At 33.4% G+C, this 25,845-nt stretch overlaps 1 protein-coding gene across 1 annotated transcript in view; it reads right to left on the bottom strand.

Moving 5' to 3' along the window:
* Positions 1-269: 269 nt before the first annotated feature.
* Positions 270-25,845, bottom strand: part of LOC111429281 (dipeptidase 1-like) — a 38,526-nt gene continuing 12,950 nt past the window's right edge. Inside the window, exon 2 of the mRNA XM_023065154.2 lies at positions 270-24,917. Within this exon, the coding sequence (XP_022920922.1) occupies positions 23,502-24,917 (1,416 nt within the window). The 3' untranslated portion in view covers positions 270-23,501. The remainder of the gene's footprint in view (positions 24,918-25,845) is intronic.

Below are 25,845 nucleotides of genomic sequence, written 5' to 3'. Positions count from 1 at the left end.
CAAATAAGATTTATAAATTTTTAAACATTTTCCTACCCGCTTCAATACATTGTCTTTAGTTCTTAATTCTTAGAATACTATTTAAGAATGCTCAACAAAAAAAATCCAGAAGAGGTACATCGGGTGACCTGGATCGTCGGAATACCTTTGGAAAGAGGTCTAAAAGGTTCCGACATTTCTCCGCGTTTGTCAATATGATTATAGAATAACGCATAAAAAACTTGTTCGTGGAACTGCTTATGTCGGTATTTTCAGAATATCGGTTTCAGAGACTTAATTGGTTGAATTGTTTTAAAATGTAACAGGTAAAACTAAATTTGCATAAAAACTGCTTGGCGACAAATTCTGAATTCATTCCATCGTTTTACATTAAGGCAAAGCGTTTAAACTAAGTCATTAAAGCCTGGATACTCTAAGTGTGGCAGAAAAAGTCGAAATGATTTTTATTTATGGAGAAAGTGGTAGAAAAGTTGCTGATAGTATAGCTTTGTATCGAGAACGTTTTCCTGATCGAAATACGCCTTCGAGAAGTACTTTTTATAGAGTTATGAATGATTTCACTAACACTGGAAATGTTGAATTAAGAAAAACTCGGCGAGTAACTGTATCTACGGAAGAAAAGGAAATTGCAGTATTAGCTAGCGTTGAGGTAAATCCTCAAATTAGCACTCGACGACTTGCAATTGACGCCGGAATATCGAAGACCAGAATTTTAAGAATATTAAAGCGCAACAAGTATCACCCATACCATATTTCATTGTATCAACAGCTTTATGGAGGTGATTTTGGAAATCGATTAATATTTTGTCAATGGGCACAAGAATGAATGCGGTTGGACGTCAATTTCGTTGGTAACGTGCTATTCTCGGATGAGTTTACTTTTATAATCTATTATTCTAGTCTACTTTTATTGGAGCGTTGAAAATCCGAGATGGTTGCGTGAAGTAGAACATCAACGACCTTGGTCGGTTAATGTTTGGTGTGTCATAAATTATGACACAATTTATCACCAATTATGACTCATAATTGGTGATAAATTGATCGGTCCATACTTTATTGATGGTATGCTGAATGGGGAGAAGTACCGAAATTTTTTAGATGACGTCTTACCAACGTTACTTGTAGATTTGAGCAGGGAAGAAAGACAAAATATGTGGCTGCAAAATGATGGGTGTCCAACACATTTTTCACATATTGCACGTGAAGCTTTAGATCGGGATTATGCTGGGCGACGGATTGGAAGGGGAGGTCCAATTTCCTGGCCTGCCAGATCACCTGATTTAACACCTTTTGATTTTGTTTGTGGGTCGTCCTTAAAGATAATGTTTACCGCGAAGTACCGACTACGCCAGAAAACATGAAAGAGCGGATAAGAAATGCACGCAGAAATAGTAGCCAAGAAAACCTTTTAAGATGTAAAGAAAGTTTTAGTAGAAGGGTATAAATGTATTGAAGTGGGTGGCGAAATATTTGAACATTTATTATAAATTTTATACTTGTTGTTGATTAATAGCATAGTTTAATCATTTTTTTTTTATAAATAAACAATATTTAAAGCTATTTGAATAAAAAAATTATTTAGATTTTGTCTACAAAAGATGTTTCGCCGTCGTACTGGCAAAACAACAGGGTAATTTATTTTTTTTATTAATTATAATTATTTTACTTTTATCCATAGATTCAGATTTTGCAATCAAAAACATAGGGTGCCATTTAAAAAATTGATCGTGACCTTCATATGACCTTTAAAATAAGGTCAAGGTCAAAAATGTTATCGTCATATGGTTTCCCCCTTCGCACAGAACTTTGATTTGGTTCATTTTTATGTAAAATGAGTTTTCGAGATAATCGCTTGTCTCACGTTAAATGGACCACTCTGTATAGATGTATTCTTGGTAATTATTTTCATTTTTTGGCACAACTTGACAACTCATTGGCATCTGTTGCCCCTCCACGGATGAAAACTAATCTGTGTGGCTACAAGATTTGCAGAATACTTTCTGAAAATTTGCTTAGATAGCAAGTTTCGGATTCCGGCATTTCAGACTATTATGTGGTTTATTATACTTTTAATATGGTGGAATTAGTTTTATCGCCAGTCAGTCAGGCGAAGTATCAGATCCTTATTAAAAATTTTTACTATGATGCTTTTTACGCTGAATTGGATTCTTTAATGTTGATTTGGTGCAACTTTTAAATCTTCATATTCTCTTGGGCTCGATTACATATAATAATAAGCCTAAAACACTTTGGCGTAATCATGCGTAATCTTACTACAGATACACTCAAATCCATCCATTCCTGCTACACAAGAGAACATACTTTATGTGTAGGGAATTCAATCCAACCCAAGTCGATCTAATAAAAATGAAACGATAATTCTTATTTCAATGTAAGCCAAATTAAAGATTGCAGTCTTATTCAGCATCATCCTATTTTTATACTTTCTATTTTATTGAAGATGTTTGAGGGTATTGAAACTTGACTTGGCTTTGGTTGCAACATAATTTCAGCATCTATATAAAGTTTGTTATATGCTGTGTAATTGATTTTTTTATTTATTCTATAGACCAGTTTCGACTGGCACCTGCAATATTCATTTGGAGAATCGACATATGTGTTAAATGCACTATATAAGTAGTCAAGATATGTCGTTTCTTTTTGATGACAACGTGTTTACCAAAGACAAAATTTATAAACACATATGCTCAATAATTACAAATTTTAGAGCCAAGTCTTTATAAATTTACTTATGTATTTTATTTAACACATCTGACGATTCTCCAGATGATGATTGGCGGTGCCAGTCGAAACCTATCGCGACAATAATAAAAACATAACCAAAACAAATCAAAATAAGTGCGAAATTTTTAATACTCAAAAATTTAATCAGTCTAAATTTCGCCAAAGTTATAGCTCTACAATTGCGTTCATCAAAATTACTGATAAATAGAACACTTAACATCCCAATTAGAACTTCGTCTGCAGAACACTTTTCGACGATTCGCTGACGAGTGCCTTTTCAGCCCACTTTCTTTGATCTGACATTAAATCACAATTTAATGCTTTTTATTTATTTTAGTAAATCCTTTCTGTCTTCCTTCTGTGGAATAAGGTAGGTTTTATGTTCGTGTGTAATATGCAAAATTTGGTTTTCCTGGATATTTGACAGGAGTTCCATATGTCCTTCAACATTCCAATAATATGTTTGGCTTTTTTTATTCTTTGCGCCACGTTCGCCTCTGTTCCTTCGTCTTTTGTTACCATACTGCCCACGTAGTGAACTCTTCCATCTCGTTTATGTTGTCGCTGTATATTGTAAGTGGTTGGTTGTGCGTTGTCTGTATTGATGTGCATTGCTGATATTTCGTGAGGAGAGACCGCGGAGCCAGGGGAGGGGGAGTGATTGTATATTAGAAAAAATTTCAAATATGATGTCATACAATTAGCTTTAGTAGACAACGGTATTTACGAGCATGTTTGGATTAAGTTACGTACGCGAGGCGCTGTCTTGGCTGTTGGTGTGATGTTATGTCGGTGATTTATTTTTGGAGAGCCTGGTGGTGACATTGATGCTGGCAAAACATCTCTGTTCACACGTGGTATGTTTGGGCGATTTTAATATCAATTTGTTGGACCGTGGCTCGCTTCCTGCTATGTCAAACTTGGATTTATTTGAGGTTGATGGTAGCAATTATGGTTGGGATTTAATTTATGAGTTGCATGACATTGACGACAAAATTTCATTTTTGAATGCGGGTTTGTTAAGTTTCATAGATTTTCATACTCCTGTAAAAACTACTATCACGAGGCCTCCCGCACCGTGGATGACCGAGAATTTGAAATTCATGTCTGGTGTTCGTCATGAAAAGAAGGCATATCTGCGGTATCGTTGCGGTGCTAATCCGGGTAATGTTTGGAAACATCTGAGAGATTTAAATATCTTAAATAAAACATAGATTTGTGTCACTTGGGAACTGCGAATGATCTAAACAATTTCTTTGTTGCTAATAATAATAATGCGGACCCCCCTGACCCTTCTACCAGACGTTATTATTCTTCTAACAAGTTTAGTACTAAATCTTTTAAGTTTATCGCTACTACTGAAACACAGGTAGCTAATCATATTCTGCAGCAATCATCGACAGCGGTAGGACCGGACGGTTTGGGGTTGTCGGTTGTCGGTTGTCGGCTTCACATTACTCATATCTACAATTTCTGCATTGAAAATAGTTGCTTTCCATAGGAGTGGAGGACGTCTCTCGTGACTCCAATCTCGAAAAATAGCAGTCCAGTTGAGTTTTCTCATCTGCGGCCGATCAGTATACCTTCCTACTTTATCCAAGATTTTTGAAAAGATACTGGCTAGGCAAATTAAAGAGTATTTGACTCAAAATTCCATTCTACCAAAACAGCAATCAGGGTTTAGAGAGGTATAGTTGTATTACGTTACTGTTGAATGTATTGGATGATATAATTTCGGCAATTGATAAGGGTAAAATGTGTGCATTGGTTTTGCTTGACTACAGTAAAGCTTTTGACACTATTAATCACGAGTTACTGCTGTCCATTTTGGGTCATATTGGTTTCGAAAATTGTTCTGTGGATCTTTTGGGGAGTTACCTGTTTGGCCGCCGTCAGTTGGTTCGGTTGGGCAATGAATACTCGGATCCCCTTCCGATTCCTTCTGGAGTTCCGCAGGAATCCATATTGGGGCAATTATTATTTGTTACTTATACCTTCATATATAAAAAACATTTCTTCTCAGTATCAAAATGTCAAATCATCGATGGTTTGTAGTGTGCTGACACGTGTTATCGTTTGAATAAAATTTAAGATGTAAAAGTGCGCTAAGATGGAACATATTCTTGAATAAATGCTCGAAACGTCGAAGAAAGAATAATGTTTTTAATTATATAAATAATAAAACATTTTGATACTGAGAAGAAGTGTTTTTCATTTATGAATGAATAAGTCAAACTTCAGTAAAACAAGAATTTCTGTATTATTTATACGTTTAACTTGCACTTCTCGGTGAGGAACTGTAAAATGCATTGTTTCGCTGATGATACACAGATCTACATTGATTTTCCTGTGTCGGAGGTTGCTGTAGCTAATGATGTATTGATAGGGGATCTAGAGAATTTGGTGAGGACCATGGCTTAAAACTCAACTCCACAAAGTCGACTTATATGATACTCGGTGGAATTAGGGGTAAGGAAACTTTAAATGATTTCAAAGTTGAGGTTGGTGGTGTCACCTTAAATCGTGTTGAGTCAGCCAGAAATCTGGGATTACAAATCGATACGGATCTAAGATTTAGACAACACATTAGTAATTGTATGAAAAAAGCTTATATGAACTTAAAAAATATATATGCAAGCAGGAAAATGTTGCCTACTAACACTAAAAAGCTGTTATTAAATACTCGAGTGTTGTCTCACTTCGATTATGCTGATGTAGTCCACGATCCGTGTGTTGATGGGCGGGATGCCAGGCGAATTCAAGTGGTCCAGAATAATTGTATGCGCTTGATATTTGGGATTCGTAGACATCAGCATATTTCTCACAAACCCGCTGACCTCGGATGGCTTAATATGGCCAATAGACGTCAGTATCATGCAGCCTCCTTGTTTCACAAAGTGGTTTTGAATAAGACGCCACCCTACCTTTATGAAAAATTAACTTTTCGAACGGATGTTCATAATATTAATATCCGCGATCGGGGTTTGCTTACCATGCCGCAGCATCGGATTGCGCTTTTTGAACGGTCATATATTTACAATATATCGAAAGTCTATAACCGCATTCCGCCTTGGGCGAGATCACTGTCCATCCCGGCATTCAGAAAGCATGTTTAACAACATTTCTGTCGCAGGACTAATATTACTTCTTTTTTTTTGTTTGCTTACTAATCTGTTTTTATTCAATCGATCCATGCACATGTGAACCCGCAGTCAATGCAAGAGAGGGACAAGGAAATTTTGTTCTGTTTTTTTTTCTTTGTTTTGCTGATTTAATTTTTGGATTTATTTAAATAAAATTTTTTGTATTTTTTTTAAATTTTGGATTTCCAGGTTTCAGTGGAAGAGCAACCGCTGTATGTCAGTGGCATTCAGCGGTTGAACTGCATCTTGGGATTTCCTACTTGTTATTGTGGTAAATCCGTCAGTGGGATTAGTTCGTCTCGTGAAATTGTGATATACATATTATGTTGTATTACAGGTGGGAAATAAAGGCATTATTATTATTATATTTTCTTTGTATTTATCTTTAGCTCTACTTGCCTGCACCATTCTGTCATTTTATTTAGTTACGTTATTTTAGTTAAGACATTAAGGCCCGTTACTACCAAACCAATGCTATCTGTCAGTTAAGCTATCTATAAGATACAATTTATCTCGTAGATAACAGGGTCGTGCGTACTACCACCTCCATTTATCTCATAGTTAAGAAATCCTTGAGATAACCAAGAAATCTAGGGATTTTTTGATCTATTATGTTAAATTGACAGCTCTATGTGGTTAAAAGACCTATTATTAGGTATTTTGACGATATTCTAACCTGTTCTAACCTTAAAATTAAAATTTGGAAATGGAGACTGAGAAAAGGCGGCGAACCACCAATTTCACCAAAGAAGAATGCGAACATCTTCTTGAATTTGTTATCAAACATAAAAACGTAATAGAAAACAAAAAAAGTGATACAGTTACATGGCAAGGAAAGCAACAAGTATGTATATCTCGTATTATTCAAATCATTGTATGTTTAAATGTGATGGTAAACAATAATGGCACAATTAACATGATAAACGACTGAAGATGCCAATTGTACACTCATTCCTGCAAAATCTGCTATGGATAGCAACATGTTACCTATTGCATAAAACGGAAAAGTAGTCAGCAATAAACGGTTTGAAGGAGGTACAGTCGTGTTCACTGGAATTGCGCACTCTAGGTCAAACGCTGTTGTGAGACCCGACATGCCGCTGGCTAAACGGGCTGAGCCGAGCGCACACGAAGCTCGTGGAGAAGGGACTTGTGGCGGTCCTGCTCAGCCAGCGGCATGGCGGATCTCACAACAGCGCTTGACCTTGAGTGCGCATTTCCCGTGAACACGACTGTACAGCATTATTACTAAAATTTTGATGAATTTTACATTAAATAATAGGAATCAACAAATTATCTACGTCATGGATGGAGGTTTTATTACATCTTCTATTTGATTTAAAAGATGATAAAAACTTTTTTTCGAGAGACGAAATCTCGCCATAAATTCAACATCTGAATAAATATTTAAATGGTCAACTCTACTCATTATTTTCCTTTCGCTTCTTACAGGAAATAATTCATTGATTTCTTTAAAAATTTGTTCTTCATCTCCAATATAGAAGAAATTATCCATGATGATTTTATCTAATTTATGATTTAATGTTAATTATTAATAGTTTTTTTATTTAAGTTTATATTACTTTTCTTATTTTAACTGAAATAGTAAAACGCTCGAATTTTATACGTCAGTATAAATCCTATTTGAGGTTAGGTATCCTCAGTTATCCCTTAGATAGCAACTTATCCGACACCCAATCCACGGGTTACAGATATTTTAAAAGTTATCCCTTGGATAGCGGTATCTATAAGATAAATACAGTGGTAGTAACCAATTTTTAAGCTATCCGATAGATAACGCTATCAGAGACTTTAACTATGAGTGGTAGTAGTGGGCCTTAGGCTCACTTTTACCATCTCTTGATACATTTATCCGATAGATAGTTACCATGGTTACAGCGGTTTTAAGCGCTCTCATTGGCTAAGGTCCATTACTACCATCTTTTAGTTAAATTTATCTTATAGATAAACCCAATGAATTTATCAAGAGGTAGTAAAAGTGGGCCTTAGTTTGTTTGGGATGTGTATGTAATCTATGTAGTACAGTATTGAATAGTTGGAGTGATAGCGGGCATCTTTGCTCTACTCCTGTCTTGGCTGTTATTTGGTTACTAAGCTTGCCCCTATTAATATTAATATATTGCGTTTTAAAGTCAATAAATGTCAGAAATGGAGATCGTTCGATGATGATTCGGAGTGTATTTATATAATCAACACACGAGTTGTTGGGACTAAACCTTATATATTGGAATAATGTATAAAACAGATAAAATTGAGTTTTCGGTTTTATATTTATACCCAAATAATTGAAACGAAACTTCTTTGGAGTCACTGAAAATGTTGCAAGAAATCTGAAAAACAATATAAATTTTATAAAGACCCTGCTAATACTAACAGAAACCCTACTAAATTGACCTTGATACAATATAAGAAAATAGTAAAAAAAGAAATTTTTTAATTGGTAATACCTATTTTGCGCATTATGGGATAATAGCGAGGGAAAATCACTTCATCTCTCCAAATCAGCTAACGGAGAAATTCGATATCTTTCTCCACATTATCTAAAATTCATTGATAAGATTCCATCCGCCGCAGATTAGCATAATTAGCAGCATAATTCAATAACAAATTAGAGAATTAATTTTTTTTAAAGGGTATTCTCGTTTTGTAGTTAAACTTCTACAAGAATTATAGCATGTATGACTTTTATAATCGGTTCTTTGACTCCGTCAATTATGATGTTCTTCTTCCGATACTTACATCTATTAGGTTTTCTCTGTTATATATTTTCTACTGACAATCATATCTTAAATCGGCTCTAATGTGTTTGTACTAAGACTAGATCTCCATTTCATCTTGAAGTTCTTTGTAATGTGAAGATCTTTGTCACTAAAATACCAAATAGGTACATTGCCATGTTAATTTTTTTCTTAAGTATTGTCATTTTTGCAAGAACAATTCAGTAATCTAACTTCTTGACCTATGGTTGAGTATGGGAGGATTACCTTTACCAGAAAACATCGTTCAAAGAGATACATCTTTCACTTTTACAGAAATATTTCTGTTGTACTACTAAAGATTCCTTATATTATTCAAATAATTGTTATTTTCACCATAAAATAGATCCAATTATGTTAACAATTTAATTTGAAATCTCTATACGTATTATGAAGATTTTAAGTATAGTATATTAAGAGATTTTGAAACATTCAGATCCATTGCATAACGTATGTTCAATTAAAATAAAAATTCCAAATCAGGAATTCCCAACACCGCGTCCTTATTGTTTTTAAACACGTAGAGGTAAATTCAAATTAAATAAACATGAAATGAATTTGAAAAATTTTGAAAACACTTTGTTGTTCAACAGTACAAAAATTTCGAGGTGTATGGAGATTCCTGTTTTAAAGTACCATGATTTAATTTTTAGCTAGTTTTTTACAATACATTGGCACTCGAAATGTTTTATCGAACATACGATATCAATACGAATAAATAACTTCACAAACAATATTAAACCAATTTGAAAACCAAACAATTAAACATAAATTGTTTTTTACTCCATAAAAAGTAATAACGTTCGAAATGCTTTTTGTGCGTTCAGTGTTCCATTATTAGTATTTTTGTTTAATACATTCGAAAAATTTTTATCTCAAATATAAAGTTTTTTTATCGTTTTGTTTATACACATTTTTGTTTATAGTCGTTTCGATTGCATAGTTTTATTTATATTGATTTAATTAATTTTTTTAAATATCAAATTCAATCATCAGATTTAATAAAGTAGGTAAACTAGTATAATAAAGTTTTTATATTAAGAATAAATATTTTAAACCTATCAGCATTATCAAGATTAATTTGATTTAAATAATTATATTGTCCCTACCATTCTATAAATACAGACAAAATAGAAACCATATTATATACAATATTTTAAGTTTTGTATTGTTTTAAATTACTAAATGTTTTTATGACGTGTAATTATGACTAATATGGCTTCTAAATTGTCTGATCTAGTACGTTTTCAAGGGGATTGTTTCGCGAAAGTTAAAAGTTACCTAATTCACCAGTGAATATTAATTAACTATAAACAAATTGGTTCAGTTAACTTTCTCGAAACACCACTTCGATACATAACGTCATTCATATAACAAAATTATTCTCTAACATCAAACAATTATTTTGTAATAAAACTTAATAATGTATTAGAAAGATGTTATTTCTTTTTTAAAGGTAAATTTTAATTAATTCGATAAAAAACCAACGTTCATATTCGAATTGACCAGCGAGCCGATTTCGACCTCGTCTGTTATTTTTAGACCTATTTTATGGGTAACATGTAGGTTACCGGTCCTATTGTCACGGGAGCGTTAAATGCGGATCATTGTGCGAGCGGAACCATCATCAACCATCTCCCCTTTCATCCCGCACACCAGTTAGTCCAAGCTAAAATCTACCGCCCTTCGCCCCCTATCACTGGGGACGGTGTGTCCGCGTTGCAGATATCCAAAAGGGGTTCAAATATAAATGGGGGGAACGAACGATGACGCGCGGTTTGAAACGCCAACTTTTCTCCTTCATACGGGGTTTCATCAATGCGGAGGGCCTCCCTAATGAAAAGATTCTCCTACGCGTGTTTGAAAAGTTAGTTTCTTTTTTCTGTTTTTTTTTGAGTGGCGTGGTTGAAAAGTAATCAAAAAAAGAATTTCACCGTAACGACGGTTTGATCAAAATACAGGGCGTTTTGAGTTATGAGTTATAAATATAAATGTTGCTAATTGGTTTCTTTGATGTTTGGTTGAAATTTTTCCATTCTGTTCTTTAGGTCAATTTAAAATATTCGAATCAGCAACTTTCAATCTTTTTAAAACTAAATGTTTGAACCAATTTTTGAACAATAATAAACGCAAATTAAGAAAGTACTAATTAGTAGCACGAATATGGAGAAAATGAGGTACAATTCAATTTCACAACTTGAGAAATTGTGCATTGATTTGAACCCATCACATTAAGTAAAAAGAAATCCTTTTACAAAGACTTTTTTTGATTTAATGTTTTTTTCAGCTCTGTGAACCTGAAACCCGAGTTTACGATATTTTGGTTTTATTAGTACCATTCGATAGAGAATCGTTTGTACTCGTTTGTACTTCAGGATCTACATAACAAAATTTTGAAAAATTGCCGGAACCCCACTTTTTAATATTCCAATTTTATTAATACCATTCGGTAGAGAATCGTTTGTACCCGTTTGTACCACTTTCGATTTCGTTTGTACCTCAATCGATTCCAAAATACAGCGATTTTTTGATTTTTCAGAATACCGCTGAAAGTGTGTATCTCCGTTATTAATAGAGATATCGTAAAACGGTCGATGGAATTCGATAGAGAATCGTTTGTACTCATTTGTACCACTTTTGTTTTCGTTTGTACCTCAACCGATTCCAAAATACAGCGATTCTTTGATTTTTCTGAATACCGCTGAAAGTGTGTATCTCCGTTATTAATAGAGATATCGTAAAACAGTCGATGGAATTCGATAGAGAATCATTTGTACTCGTTTGTACCACTTTTGTTTTTGTTTGTACCTCAACCTCTGGACACCAATATGGATTAGGTCGATCGCCGGTTTGCGTGATCAATTTACAATCACATTCTACGTTTTTCAAAAATGTACTTAAACTCCCTGATGTTGCAAGTTCAGACTCTTCTAAGTCAATATTTATAATATATTCATCTCCAATATTGTTTACGTCGAAATTTATTTCGCATTGTGTTATAATATTAACATCCTTTTCAAACTCCGATTTAATCCCCTGAATTAATCGTTTGTGGGCTCCATAACTACTTTCATTTAGATTTACATCTTCAGTTTCTGAAAACGCTACAATTAAGGTATCACGTAACAGGGATTCAAATACTTTGAAAATAGTACATTTTGCAAGAAGTCCAATACACCAGAGAAAGAATACTTTGACACGTCTAGAAGTATTACAAAAACATTTCCAGCGAGTGACAAGGAAAGAAGAATTCGAAGAGACGAGGAAAAAAGCTAATAAGATATGTAGAAGAAAGAAACGACAATATTTGAATCATCAGGTAGAAGAGATGGAAAGGAATTTTAAAGATAATAACCTTAGAAATCACCAAATAGATCTGGCAAACACCAAACAAGTATGGCAAGAATATATCCAACAACTTCTCGGAAACCCAGATAATCCAGAAGAAATTCCCCACCAACAAGAACAAGAGCAACAAGAGGCGAACCGTCCTCTGATAGAACAACCTACATTACAGGAAGTCAAGCTAGCTCTGGCAGCTCAAAAGAACAACAAATCATCTGGATTTGATGGAATAGCTATGGAACTATATAAAACAGCCGAGGAAAAACTCTTAGAACAACTATACACTTCAATAGTTAACATATGGAAGGAAGAAAAGAAATTCACCAATTCACAAAAAATGAGACAAATTGACATGCAAAAACTATCTACTAGATTCACTATCTTGAATCTCTTTACTGTGTACAACGAATACAGATATACACAGAGGACATCATTGGTGATTACCAAGCATGTTTCAGGCCAGGCAGATCCATTATTGACCAGCTATTTAGCGTTAGATGGGAATTCGACATTGATGTTAGCTAGATTGTCGTAGACTTTCGGCAAGCCTATAACTCCATAAAAAGAGATAGGACATTATGAACGAATTCGGATTTTATTCCCATAAAATTAACCAGATCAGTGAAAACTTTAATGACGGATACCACAGCATATTTCAGAATATAGAATCAGATGACCAACCCTTATGAAATAACACAAGCATTGAAACAAGGTGATGAATTATCCCCATTTCTCTTCAATATCGCATTGGAATATGTCATAAGAAAATGTCGATCAATTCTTCAAACATCTTAAATAATAAGTTCTTCCAAATAGCAGCGTATGCTGGCGACATCAACATAATGGGAAGCGTAACAACGACAGTGAAGGAAATATTTATCGAATGCTCCAAAAGTCGGTCTATCAGTAAATGCAGAGAAAATCAAAGTTTTAACTGAAACACGCTCAGGCAGAACTCTGCAAAATCTAACCATCGGGGATACTAACCTGGAAAGAGTGATATTTCAGCGATATTCTGAAGAATCAAAAAATCGCTGTATTTTGGAATCGGTTGAGGTACAAACGAACACAAAAGTGGTACAAACGATTCTCTATCGAATTCCATCGACTATTTTGCGATATCTGTATTAATAACGGAGATACACACTTTTAGCGATATTCTGAAAAATTAAAAAATCGATTTTCCTCCGAATGGTATTAATAAAATTAGAATATCAAAAGTGGGGTTCCGGCAATTTTTTTATCTCTTAACGAGTACAAACGATTCTCTATCGAATGGTACTAATAAAACCAAAATATCGTAAACTCGGGTTCCAGGTTCACAGAGCTTTTTTTTTCTTCAAATTATTTACTTCAAACTATAATTTACATAAAATCAATTTGATATGTCACGTCTTGAAATGTAAGTACAGCTCTGTTGAGAGTTATAGGTAAAATAGCGAAGTAAAGTTTTCGAATAAAGTTGGGAAGGATCCTTCGTAAGCCGCGGACACCTGAAAATATCCTTTAAAATCCACTGAGAGTGTTCCCAAAACTTTTACAAAGGTGGGTCGTAACAGAATTTGCATTATAGTTTGTTTTTGAAATCTTAGAAATAACTTTTGTTTGAAACTTCTTTTTGTGATTACCTACTAAACGATTTATAGTTTCACCAAAAATCCAAAAATATGGTATACATTTATTAAGAGGAGTCCCTACACATGTATCTTTAAAGTAAATTTTAAAGTAAATCTTTACTGTAAATCGTTGTATAATTTCAATTACAAATACTAGAGTTAAAATGATAATTCGTGCAAAAATTTTTGGTCTAAATCCATAAAAGGCTAAGAACATTTTCTTAAATATTTTCAATATTGTTTGTCTTAGAAAGATAAAATTTGGTAAACAGTGCAATTTTATCATGAAAAATCGCTTAAGATCACTTCTGAAAATATGCAACCACGGGATCAATGCTATACAGGTTGTTCACGAAGGTTATTTCCATAAAACTTTTTTATTATGTCATAAACTCTTAAATTTTACTTCTAAAAGATTCTAAAAGCCTATTTCATTTTAAAATGAAAACAAATTGTAACTGGAGCAGTAAAGCAACTGTCGAATGATTACCCAACATTTGTCAGTTGGTAATAGTTGTTTAAAATGACAAATAATTACAGTTTTAGTAAGCAAACTGACATGCTTTTAACGTTGGAAGAGTGTATAGGCTAACGCAGTGGTGAGATGATATTGCAAATAACTGATGATACTGTTGATTCAACAGTTCGGACATTTCGGAATATCCAAAAGTACGGCTTGGCGTGAGCCGCACGAACAGCAATGGTATCCATACCACTTGTCGACAGTACAAGAATTAAAAGTTGTTGATTATCCGTTGCGAGTATAGTTTTGTTATACTATGATGGAAACATGTACTATTGATCGTGCGTGTTTAGAAAAAATACTTTTTATTGATGACCATTAATTTGACGTATTGCTGTACTGCTTTACTTACGATTTATTTTCATGGGCGCCTACGATTAATGACAGTATTTCATGGACGAGGTTGTATCTTTTAGTGAATAACTCTAAAACACTGGTTCTCAACCTTTTCGTAGTGGCGGATCACTTTTGACAGTAATAAAAAATAACGGAACACCATCTTTAGTTAGAAAGGCCAAGGGTGCCCTTTAAGGGATGGAAAATAACTATTTGTTTATGTAATAAAGATAAATATTCTGTTATTATAGAAATAATTTCGGTTGCATCTCCACTTGAAATTAATGGAAACATATCAACTGTCCTTTTTTCTAATATTCGATTATTCAATCTGTCAGTGTTGACGGTAACGTCTCGGGACATTTGGAGATCGAGACTGGGGTGCCGCAGGGTTCGGTATTGGGGCCCACCCTGTTTATGATTTATACTATTAAAAAACTCTTGTGTGACTCAATATAATTTATTATTGTGATAACATTTATGGTTCGTTTATTGACTCCCGTCATCAAGAGAAAATTCAAAAGCTCCAGAATTCCTGTGTCCGGCTGATCTTTGGTTTAAGAAAGTATGATCATGTCCGGCTGATCTTTGGTTTAAGAAAGTATGATCATGTCCGGCTGATTTCTTTTGCTTTTAAAAAACTTAAATGGATGAACATGAAGTCGCGACGGTATGTTCACAAAGCTTGTTTTTATTATAAGATTATTACGGAGCGGAGCCTCCTTTATCTATTCGACCGAAATAATTTTAGTACGGAGTGGTAGGTTAACTCCTCCCTCCAATCGTTTGGTATTTTTTAAGAGATGCTTCTCATATCAAATTACGTCTGTTTACAATAATCTTCTGGGTCTACCCTTGAACCGATTTAAGAAATCTTTACGAGACTGGGTTTTGGGTGTGTGACTGTGGGCTTGTGCTTGGTGACCCCGGGGGATGAGATTCTTATATGATATCATTTGGATGCTCTATAGTACAGTATGTGTGGTTAATTATTGTGCATGTTCGACATTAGCCTATGGCAGTGCTCGGTTGTCATTGAATTTTTTAGTTTATCTATTATTGTTTTTGATTTGGGTTTGAGTGGAAGAACAGGTGTTACCTGAGCTCCGCCTAAATTCAGGCTTAATGTATTTTATTTTACTTAGGCATATACTTATCATTTTCCTTTTTATTTTTCTGTTCTGTGAACTTTTGTTCATACCTTTGTATATGTATAATATTTTTTTTAAACGTTTTCTTTGCACTTGATGAAGCCTGAATAAAATTATTATTATTATTCCTAAATAAAATTTTGTTCTGGAATGTTAACAATTTATCAGTGCAAATTCAAATATTTTCGTCTTTTCCTTGCATACTTGTATTAACATTGTTCAAGTAATTAGAAATATCAGCTAAATATGCAAGTTTAGCACATTCTTACATTCTTTTTGAAAAAAAGTCATGAGCTCATTTCTGAGTTCGTAAACAGAGTCAACACTTTAATTCTTGATAACCATCTTACTTCGGTGTGTAAAAGCAAGCATTTATACATATTTCGATTACATGGAATTGCAAAGTTGTTTAAATAGAAGGATTTCAATGGTCTCGATTTAATGTAAGTAACTACAGATGCCACTTGCTCTAACACTAACTTTAGATTTGTTGATAATGTTTTGGAAACCAATGCTTCTCTATGTAAGAAACAATGCGTGTATATAATGTTAGCATTTCTTTTCTTAACGAGGCCACAAAATCCTTTGATAGAGCCCATCATAGATGGAGCTCCATCCGTACAAATTCCTACGCACTTATATGAATAGATTTGTCAATCTGCAACCCAAAACTTCTTCCGGATACTAATTTACTAGAAACTTGTTTTTATAGATAGATATAGATATCTTGAGACATATCTTCAATACTTCTCTTGACTGTATCTTCCGAAAGAGGAATTATTGCAATTTCTTTCTGTGCCTCAGGGCCAAACATAATCTTTACAATTTCCAAACACGCAGGTTAAATTAAATAAAATTCTGCTACTTTATACGACGCTATTTATGCCTTGTCGGAAAGTGTAACTGTCTTCTGAAAATGTTTTGTTTATTCTTTATGTGCTTCTAATAATCTTTTAAAATACTCCTTATTTTTAGATAATAAATTATTAATTTGAAAAAAAATGACGATAGATCCATATCAAGTTATAACATACATACCTAAATAAAATACGTGGCTCCGTCGCGTCGATGGTGCCTGGTAAATTGACTAGCGATAGACGTACACGTTCTTATTGGTGCATTATAATTATTAATTATTGTTTTATAAATTATTTCGCGGAATATGTGAACAGGTTTCCAGGAACACCGGAGTTCCGCGGGACGGCGTTTGAGAACCACTGCTCTAAAACGATAAGTCTGATCAAAAATGTCTAAGCGTGAAAATAATTTTAAAATGAAATAGGCTTTTAGAATCAGTTAGAAATTTTAAGGGTTTACGACATAATAGAAAAGTGTTAAGGAAACACCCTTTATGGACACCTAAAGGGTATTATTAGGACACCACGGTTTCTCACGAAAATGTTTGAAGGTCCATATTTTAAGCATTTATGGGTTTAGACCAAAAATTTTTAAACAAATCGTCATCATTTTAACTCTAGTATTTGTGATTAAAATTATGCCACGACTTACAGAAACATCTGTATAAGGGAATTTATCAAAATTCGTCGAACAGATATACAATACAGCAGAAATGTGAAAAGGACGATTGGGAAGGTCAGCAAAAATGAGAAGCACTACAATAACATGCAGTTGATCAGTATAAATCAATTGAAAGATTATTATCAAAGGCAGGTAAGCGATGATCGCGTAGAATTCCACGTGCGTGACATATACATAGACCCTATCCAAGAAACGGAGTTACCCAAAATTAACGCGGCAGAAGTAGAGCAGCTTTGAGAAGAAAATAATGGAAAATCTAACGGGCTAGGAAGCATTCTCACTAACCTGGTCAAGCATGGAGCTGAGATATAAAACAAGAAGAAGGTTGTGCTAATATTATAGGTTATGTGTCAAAGTCTAAAAGAATAGGATTGAATTACAATGGAACGACGTGGAAGAACAGATACTAATAATATTTGGGTCTTCCAACAAGTAATCGAAAAACGCAAAGCGAGGGATTTGCCCATCCATTTAGTCTTCATACATCTAGAGAAGGCCTACGACACAGTGCTTATGGAAAAGCTGTTTGAGCTTTCGACGAAGACTGGCCTTAGTAGGGTGCATCATCCCACTTGGAACATTTATAGAAATTGAAAGAGTTATCCATGTTGCAAGATTAATAATCAAATAACATTGGAACATTTATAAGCTGTGACGATTCAGGCAGGACAAAATATTTGCATTTTTTATAATACGAATTTTCTAATTAGTAAAAAGCATGATATTCAAAATACCACCACTAAATACAGCTTGAGAACACAAAAAGGTTTATCTGCTCCAGAAATATTGTGTAAATTTAAAATCTAATAAACTGAAAAAGTGGTAAATTATTTACTTTACCAGAAATACGTTCTATTTTTCTCTCAAACGCCATTTTATTCTCTTTACGTAAGAGAAATATATGGTAACCTTGGTGTAACCTAATTTGACAGATCTTTCAATCACCTCATTTTTTTTCCATTTAGATCAACTAAATTTATTTAATAAAATGAAACGTACTAGTCGCCAAAGTAATCTACTTACTTAATTTTGGCAAAAGAACGAAACCAAATCAAACCGAACAAGATGGTGAAAAGGAGAAAAGTGAACATCGTTTTGGTCCCTATACATTATAGGGACACCAGAGGTGTCATTAAGGTGAGAAACTGGATATTTGACCCGTTTTCAACAACGGAAGGTCTTAAGCAGGGATTTAAAATATACACCCAAGAAGCGTCGAAAACATGGAGAAGACAAGTCTCGAAAATTGGTATAGAGATGGAAGATTATAGTCTGACAATCGTTATATTTACTGATAATCAAGTTGTTGTCGCAAATGAAGAGTACAAAATTGAGTTTATATTCAGAAAAGTCATGACAGAATATCACAAGTGGGGATTGAATATGAATATGTATAAGACAGAATATATGGTAATAGGATATGACATGAGTAATCCTGAGTTGCAAACATACAACAAAGTAGGAAAGTGACGCAACAATGTCGAAAAAGTATTCGTATGGTAAACAGGAGTTTATCTAACCATAATAAAGATATTAAAATGACAATCTATCGATTAGTAGTAATGCCAATTTTAAGATACGGGTTGGAATATAAGCAGCGCACTACAAAAGGCAGGACAAGTTGAAACGGTGAAAATTGACTTTCTAATAATAGAATGCAGAGTATCAAGCCTGTAACATGTCTACGTTGCCAAGTTTAACAAACTTCAATCGCTACAATATTGGTTTAAACTTTGCGCAAATGCCTATTTCAATACGACGTGATGAAAGATTTTTGTATTTCCTGGCAAATCAAGTAAATGTCGTTTTAGCTTGGTAGAGTCGATGTCTCAAATGAGGAAATTAGATGACGGACAAATGAAAAGGTATATACCAACGGTGGGCAAACTGCGGCTCGCGAGCCACATGCGGCTCTTTGAAGGATTATTTGTGGCTCTCGATAAATGTAAAATTTTTCAAAATTTGAAATAGAAAAAGCGAAAATTTTGAATTTTTAAAAATGGCATGGACTATCAAGGAGCTTGGCCACCCCTGGTATATACAATTGATGCCAAACAGTTGTTATGGTATGGGCATGTGATGAGGATGCCTGAAAACCGATGAACAAAAAGAGCTCTTGGATATATATCTCAATATAGAAGAAGAACAGGTAGACCAAATACATAACGGATTATGACTGATCGAGCCTTACCAGAAGAGTGAGCATCAAAATCATACAGAAAATGTCAGAAATTGTTTTAATTTATTATTGGTTATATTTATTATTACTGTTTTCACGTATGTATTGCTGTTGTTATTATTTGTGCCTCTTACTACTATTATAAAAACTATGGCAAATTATAATAGCTAGCAAAATTTGTTACTTAGACTTACGCTTCCTAATATTTTTGTAAAACCTTAATAACTTGGTGACATTAAACCAATGATGTACAACAATAGATACAAAGTAGGTTATAGCTTGTCAAATGAAAGCAGATAATTATCAGTAGTAATAACCCAAGAACGTTGATAATCGAAAAAATCTTATAACAGACTTCGAAAGCGTGTTGCTTATGCCAACACGCTTGAAAAAGTTGTTCTAAAATGTTTGAGGGTTTATTAATGTTCGAGGGTTATTCGGATAGAAAATTTTTTGTTACTTAATTTTAAGGATAGTAAAGAAAGTAAAAAATTAGTTCGTTTTTTTCTATAATACTGGTCAAGGTATATTATTTAGGGTTTCTGTTGGTATTACTTAGGACCCTTATAAAATTTGTTGTTTTCCTGATTTTTAGTAACATTTTCAGTAACTAAATAGTTGAGGTTAAAATATTAAAACATTTTTAGATAAATACGATTTTAACGCAGTATATATTTATTGTAAAAACGTGCTATAAACTAATGAAATAGAGCAAAACATCTTTTCTAGGTAAACAAATGGCAAATAAACGCAAATTTCTTGCGTTCATTTTATTTTAAAGGTCAAACAAACGTCAGTGTGACATATTTATTTCAAAACATGATAAAACAAAACTCCCTGTTAATTTTACCAACTTTACAACAATTTGATAGGTATTATAGAAAAAAAAACGAACTATAGATTCTATAACTGACGAAGTTGTATTTCCTCGCATGCTGTTAATAATTTTATTATGATGTTTTTGATGGATTTTTAAATATGGTTTTATTGAGTTGGGATTGTTATGACCCGTAATTTTAATGAGCTCTTGTTCTTGAATACCATTTTTGGCCAATTGACTAACAGCAGTCGATCTATTGGAGTGATTGGTAATTTTCTTTTCCTTTATATTTAAGCCAATCGCTTTAGTAGACGATTTTGTCTGATCATTTTCTGCATTCCAGTGACGATTTGGTCTTAAAAACAGCCTGTTGGTTTTAACATTTGGACCCCTTTTTGATATTAATCTTTTAAATAATCTGACAGGAAGTGTTACTGAAAACAGGGTTATATTTGTTTCACGGTTTGTTTCAAAACCATCGTTATTTGTTTCGATATGAAAAAAGTCAGTCATGCAAGCAGCAGCTTCTCCACCTCGTCAAGCTAATTCTACTGCGGCGATGTGATAAAATTTCCGTTGCAGCCGGACAGGGGAGTTTTCATCCCATAAATTTGCAATTTTGGTTATTTCGTCTGAACTTAATGCTGCTGAACTTTGTTTCCGCTTACAGGGATCCGATTGCAGTTTACGCCGTATGGAATCCCGAGCAGCTCGCGTTTTTTGAAATACAACACTTTTGAACGGATCAATTATGATTTTATAACTTTTATAATATTTTTCTTGTAAAAGTTTACTCGTCACGTTTCACATGGTTTTCACCGTAGTTTCTTTAAACTTTGTACCACCTTGTTTTCTCATATTTACAGCCTAATCCTTTAAAATCAACGCTAGTTCTTCCATCGTGCGATTGCCATCTAATTCATATTTTCTGACGTTACAAAAGTCCATAAATGTTTTCTATACAAATTTTTTGCTGTTAACAGTGTTTTTTGGTGTAGTTGATTCAATAATTGTATCAATTATTTCGTCTATATCACAGCCAAATCGTGACATTTCGAAATTATTAAATATTAGAAACGTCAAAATTGAAATAAATCAAATATATTCATACCCATGGGCTGTTTTCAGTATAATGTTGTTCTGATTGGTTCTCTTCAATCAAATGATCTAAAATGAACTAATATCATTGGATTTCTACTTAAGCAAAAAAATTTCTGCATAATTATTGTGTTTTGTTTGAGCGGTTTAAGATCATTCATATTTAACTCGAAAAAATGAATTTATTAACCCAAGATGAAAAAATTCAAATAATTTTAATTGCAGGTGACAACTATGTACAAGTCCTACCAAGAGGCTGCGGTAGTATTTAATGAGCAACATTCCGATAGTTATCGGGAAGAAAATAAAAATAAAAATAAAAATAACTGGAAACTGAAAGCTCTAGTTATCAACAGTCTTTATCAAAGTCAACCAATTTTTTTATAAACATTTGAAGATGGAATAAAAACCATAACATTCCATTTAAAATAACGATTTTGTGGCCACCTTCCACATAACTTTTCTGGAGAGGAAGTGGCGAACATCTTGAAAATATTTTAGATCCAAACATTGAGCATATCACATAAACAAAATTTTATAAACGAGGCAAATTTCGAGGCAATGGAAATAAAGAAGGCAGGGTTGTTGCTGACTTTTTGACGGACAACATTTCAAGTTATTTAGATGCTTTTTTTAAATTTTAGTTCTATAATTACATTTTAATTAATGACTTTGTTTTGCTATGTCTTTTGTGAGCACACCAAAGTTGTACTCCTCACAGAAGATTGGCCAAGGAATCTTTTAGGAATAGGATTCTCCAACTGATAGCATCAAGCCAGGATCTAATGAATTAAATGTGTTTCGATCACATTGTCAGTTGTATTTGGACATCTATGATGAATCTAACCCAACCTAACCGATTGATTACAAGTCGTAACTCTTTCTTTAGTTTAGTTTAAAGTCTGATGAAGGGCATACTCAAACGATTGAAGAAAGCCGACGAAGTATATAGACATATGAGATTCAGCAAACTACAGAACGCCTTTTATGGCACAATACACAAATCTTTTTTATTCATTTTCTACATTTTCGGGAAATCAACTTTTAGCAAAAAATTGTTGGAGGAGCTGACAGGAAATGTATAGTATAGGTACTTGATTTTGATTGAAAGATTTTCTTTAATACGCGTTTATCCCTTAACGTTAACATTAATGATACAAGTACAAAGACTTTAACGGCCCGTGTTTATTGAATTAAAACAAGAACTGTTTCTAAAGAAGGTTGCAACAAGACATCAAACGAAACGTTAAGCGCTTTTTCAAAAGACGGCTAAAGTCAGTTAGTGATAGTTAGTGATAGTTTTGGTTGTTATTCGGCGTTAGATTGTTGTATATCTTTATTGAACTAAAACTAGAACTAACACAGACACATTCGGGTTTACCCGTCTTAAGAGAGGCATAGCTAAACACGAATGTTTCTAGTGATAGTGCTAGTGTTAGTTCTAGTTTTAGTTCAACATTAGTGATGTTATGAAGAAACATAATTTCGAGAAACGATACTTGGAGATGTTTGAGACAATGTTGAGATATCGTCAATATCAATTATCCGAAACAAAACGTTTTCTGAATTTTAAATGTATTATAAAAGTTTTCAATAATTTTTCAAAAGTGTCGAGTTAAACCTAAATGTTATCTTAATTTCTTTTGATTAACTTGACCTAACCTATCTCTCTAAAGATGGCAGTATCCGAAACTAGCTAAACTGAAAGTCTTAAAAATTAATGTTATTTAAATATTATCGGTTATCAGAAACGATATTGAGTGCTATCAGGGACGAGAAAGAGCAAAGTTGGATATTGTTTGAGATAACTTGATGTACGTCAGATAACATTAAGAAGATTGTCAGATGGGCAGAATGATGGTTAAGATTGCCATTAGATGATAACTTATGAAATGCTAATGAGTAATGCTTGGGACCAAAACCGACAGATTTAAATTTTTTTTTAGTAAATATTACTTTAAGTCTAAACTTAAATTATCTTGGTTCATTAAAATATTAACATTGTATTAAGTTTAAGATTAAAAATCTATTTATTAACGAATAGAATAAACTCTTGTAATATATTGATTCCCTCGTAAATAAAGAGAAAAAACATCTTTCTAATAATCATTTCATCTAATAAATAAATAAATATCGCCATTAAAAATATTGAACACATCGGCGAGTTTAAAAAAATTAAATCCACTTAATATATATAATTTGACACTTAACTGGCAGTGATGGTGTGGGTCAAGAGTAGATCGAAGTACACGTCGATTTAACTGGAGGTGCAGATTCTTCACCGGGTAACACATCTTCCATTTTCCATTGATCCCTAACGTTTTCGACTTCTAAAAAGACCCTTAAAACGTTTAAACCCGCTAAAGCCGCTATATCCTTTTCATTCCACGTCGGATCTTGCAGTAGTTCAGCCAACAGGTGAGGATATCTAGAAACGTCTTCTAAACCGTTCGGTGTCATATTAATTCCATCATAACCCGCACCTAAACCAACATGTTTTATACCAGCAACGGTTCTAATATGATTTATATGATTAATAACATCACTAATATTCGCAGATTCATTACATGTCACTAAATATGTATAAAAATTTACCATCACTACGCCACCATTATCAGCGACCATACGAAGGATATCATCGGGAACGTTTCTCGTTGAGTTACATAAAGAAAACGCGCACGAATGTGAAAAAATAACGGGAGCTTTTGAGGCATTTAAAGCTGCTTTTGCTGTATTTACAGATGTATGAGATAAATCAATAATCATACCGAGTCGATTCATTTCTTTGATTACACTCAAACCGAACGGTGATAAGCCTTGTTTATTCTTTGAATTGGATCCTTTCGCCCATGGTGTATCACACGAATGTGTTATCGTTAAATAACGAGCTCCTAAATTGTAAAATGTTCTTAATATCGCTAAAGAATTTCCGAGAGCGTGTCCACCTTCGACACCGATTAATGATGAAATTTTTCCTTTTCTATGAGTCTCTTTAATACCATCAGCTGTTAAAACCAGTGCAAAATGTTGAGTATTTAACTCGACCAATCTTCTAATAACATCAATCTGTTCAAGTGTGATCTGAACCGCATCCAAATGTTGAGATTTACAAGGCACATATGCTGACCAAAACTGAGCACCCAATAAACCAGCTTTCAAACGTGGTATATCAGTATGAGACCATTTACTTAATGACCATGGTTCCTTATCAGCTATTGAACTTAAATTTAAACCGCCCAGTTTATTATGAACAAATTTTCGAAGGTTCCACGGCAAATCGTTGTGACCATCGATAAGTGGAGCTTCTTTCAGTACTCTATAAACGGCTTGAAGACGTTCTTCGGGCGTTTTTAAATCATATTGTGGATTTAAAGCGAGTGGGATTCCCAAACCGGCACCCAATGTGGCAACGATAACGCAAACGACGAAACAAACACACCAAGGACCGCGTAAATTACTTCTCGACGAATCTGAATCATCAGTGTCACTGCTACAAGAACATGAATCGAACGGTGATGGTTGATACTCGTAATCGTCGATGTAACGATTGTGGTAGTGATGGTGCTGATGGATGACGTTATTGAAGTAGTGGGGTGCTAAACCAAAAGAAGTTTCGCGTACTGGAAGATCCTGTTGTTGGTAAGACTAGAAAAAAATATATAAAATAAAATTAGAAAAAGACTTTAATTAATAAAACAATGTTACATGATTATAATATAATCATAATAATAGAAGTAAATATCTGCAAAGGAAGCACATTCCTATTTTATAAAACAATTAAAGTTAATGTGGTAATGTGATGAATTGTGCTTATTGGACGATTATTACAAATTGTGAAACTAGATATTAAGTTAAGTAGTCATTAATTATTGTTAAGTCAACATGTAAACGTCGTACCAATTAATAAAATATAATAAATATTTTACTTTGAGTTTCATATAAAACACTTCTAAAATTCATAAATAAAGAGGGTTTATTACATATCTAATTTAGTTAATAATAAGAAAAAATTGATGATAAAGTCAAGGTTTATACGAAATATTACGTTTTTACTAGAATAAATGAGTTTAAAAATAACTTAAAAGTTAAACTTACGTTAATAGCTTAAGTTAATAAGTTAAAAGTTAAAATAACTTAAACTTTGAAGTTAAAAAGTTATTTTTATGAAGTAATATGTAATAATGAAGTAAGTTGGTGATAAGCATTATATATAAATACTCAATTAAAATATTTAGATGTTACTCTAGCTTTACCAACGTCGTCAGCAGATACTGAAAGTTTTATTTACTACAAAAAATGGATGGTGCAATTGCAGGTAATATTCATTGTTCATAACAATTAAAGTTGTACCAAAAATTGAGGTACCGAACACGATCCCATGAAGGTCGTTCAACTCGAAAGCTGAAAGTTTTTTGGAGCAGAAAAATATTTACGATACCTGAACAATTATTAAAGTTAAATTATAAAATCAAAGACTTATCATATCAAAGTTTAATCTTAAGGACACTGGATCACGATCTTATCTCAATTTGAAGTTCAACCTAACATAATTTCACCATCATTCGTACCTTCA

The sequence above is a fragment of the Onthophagus taurus genome, chromosome 1 (genome assembly GCF_036711975.1).
Source record: "Onthophagus taurus isolate NC chromosome 1, IU_Otau_3.0, whole genome shotgun sequence".
Lineage (NCBI taxonomy): Eukaryota > Metazoa > Arthropoda > Insecta > Coleoptera > Scarabaeidae > Onthophagus > Onthophagus taurus.
Note: the sequence above shows the minus strand (reverse complement) of the source record. Positions and strands in the feature narration are given on the sequence as shown.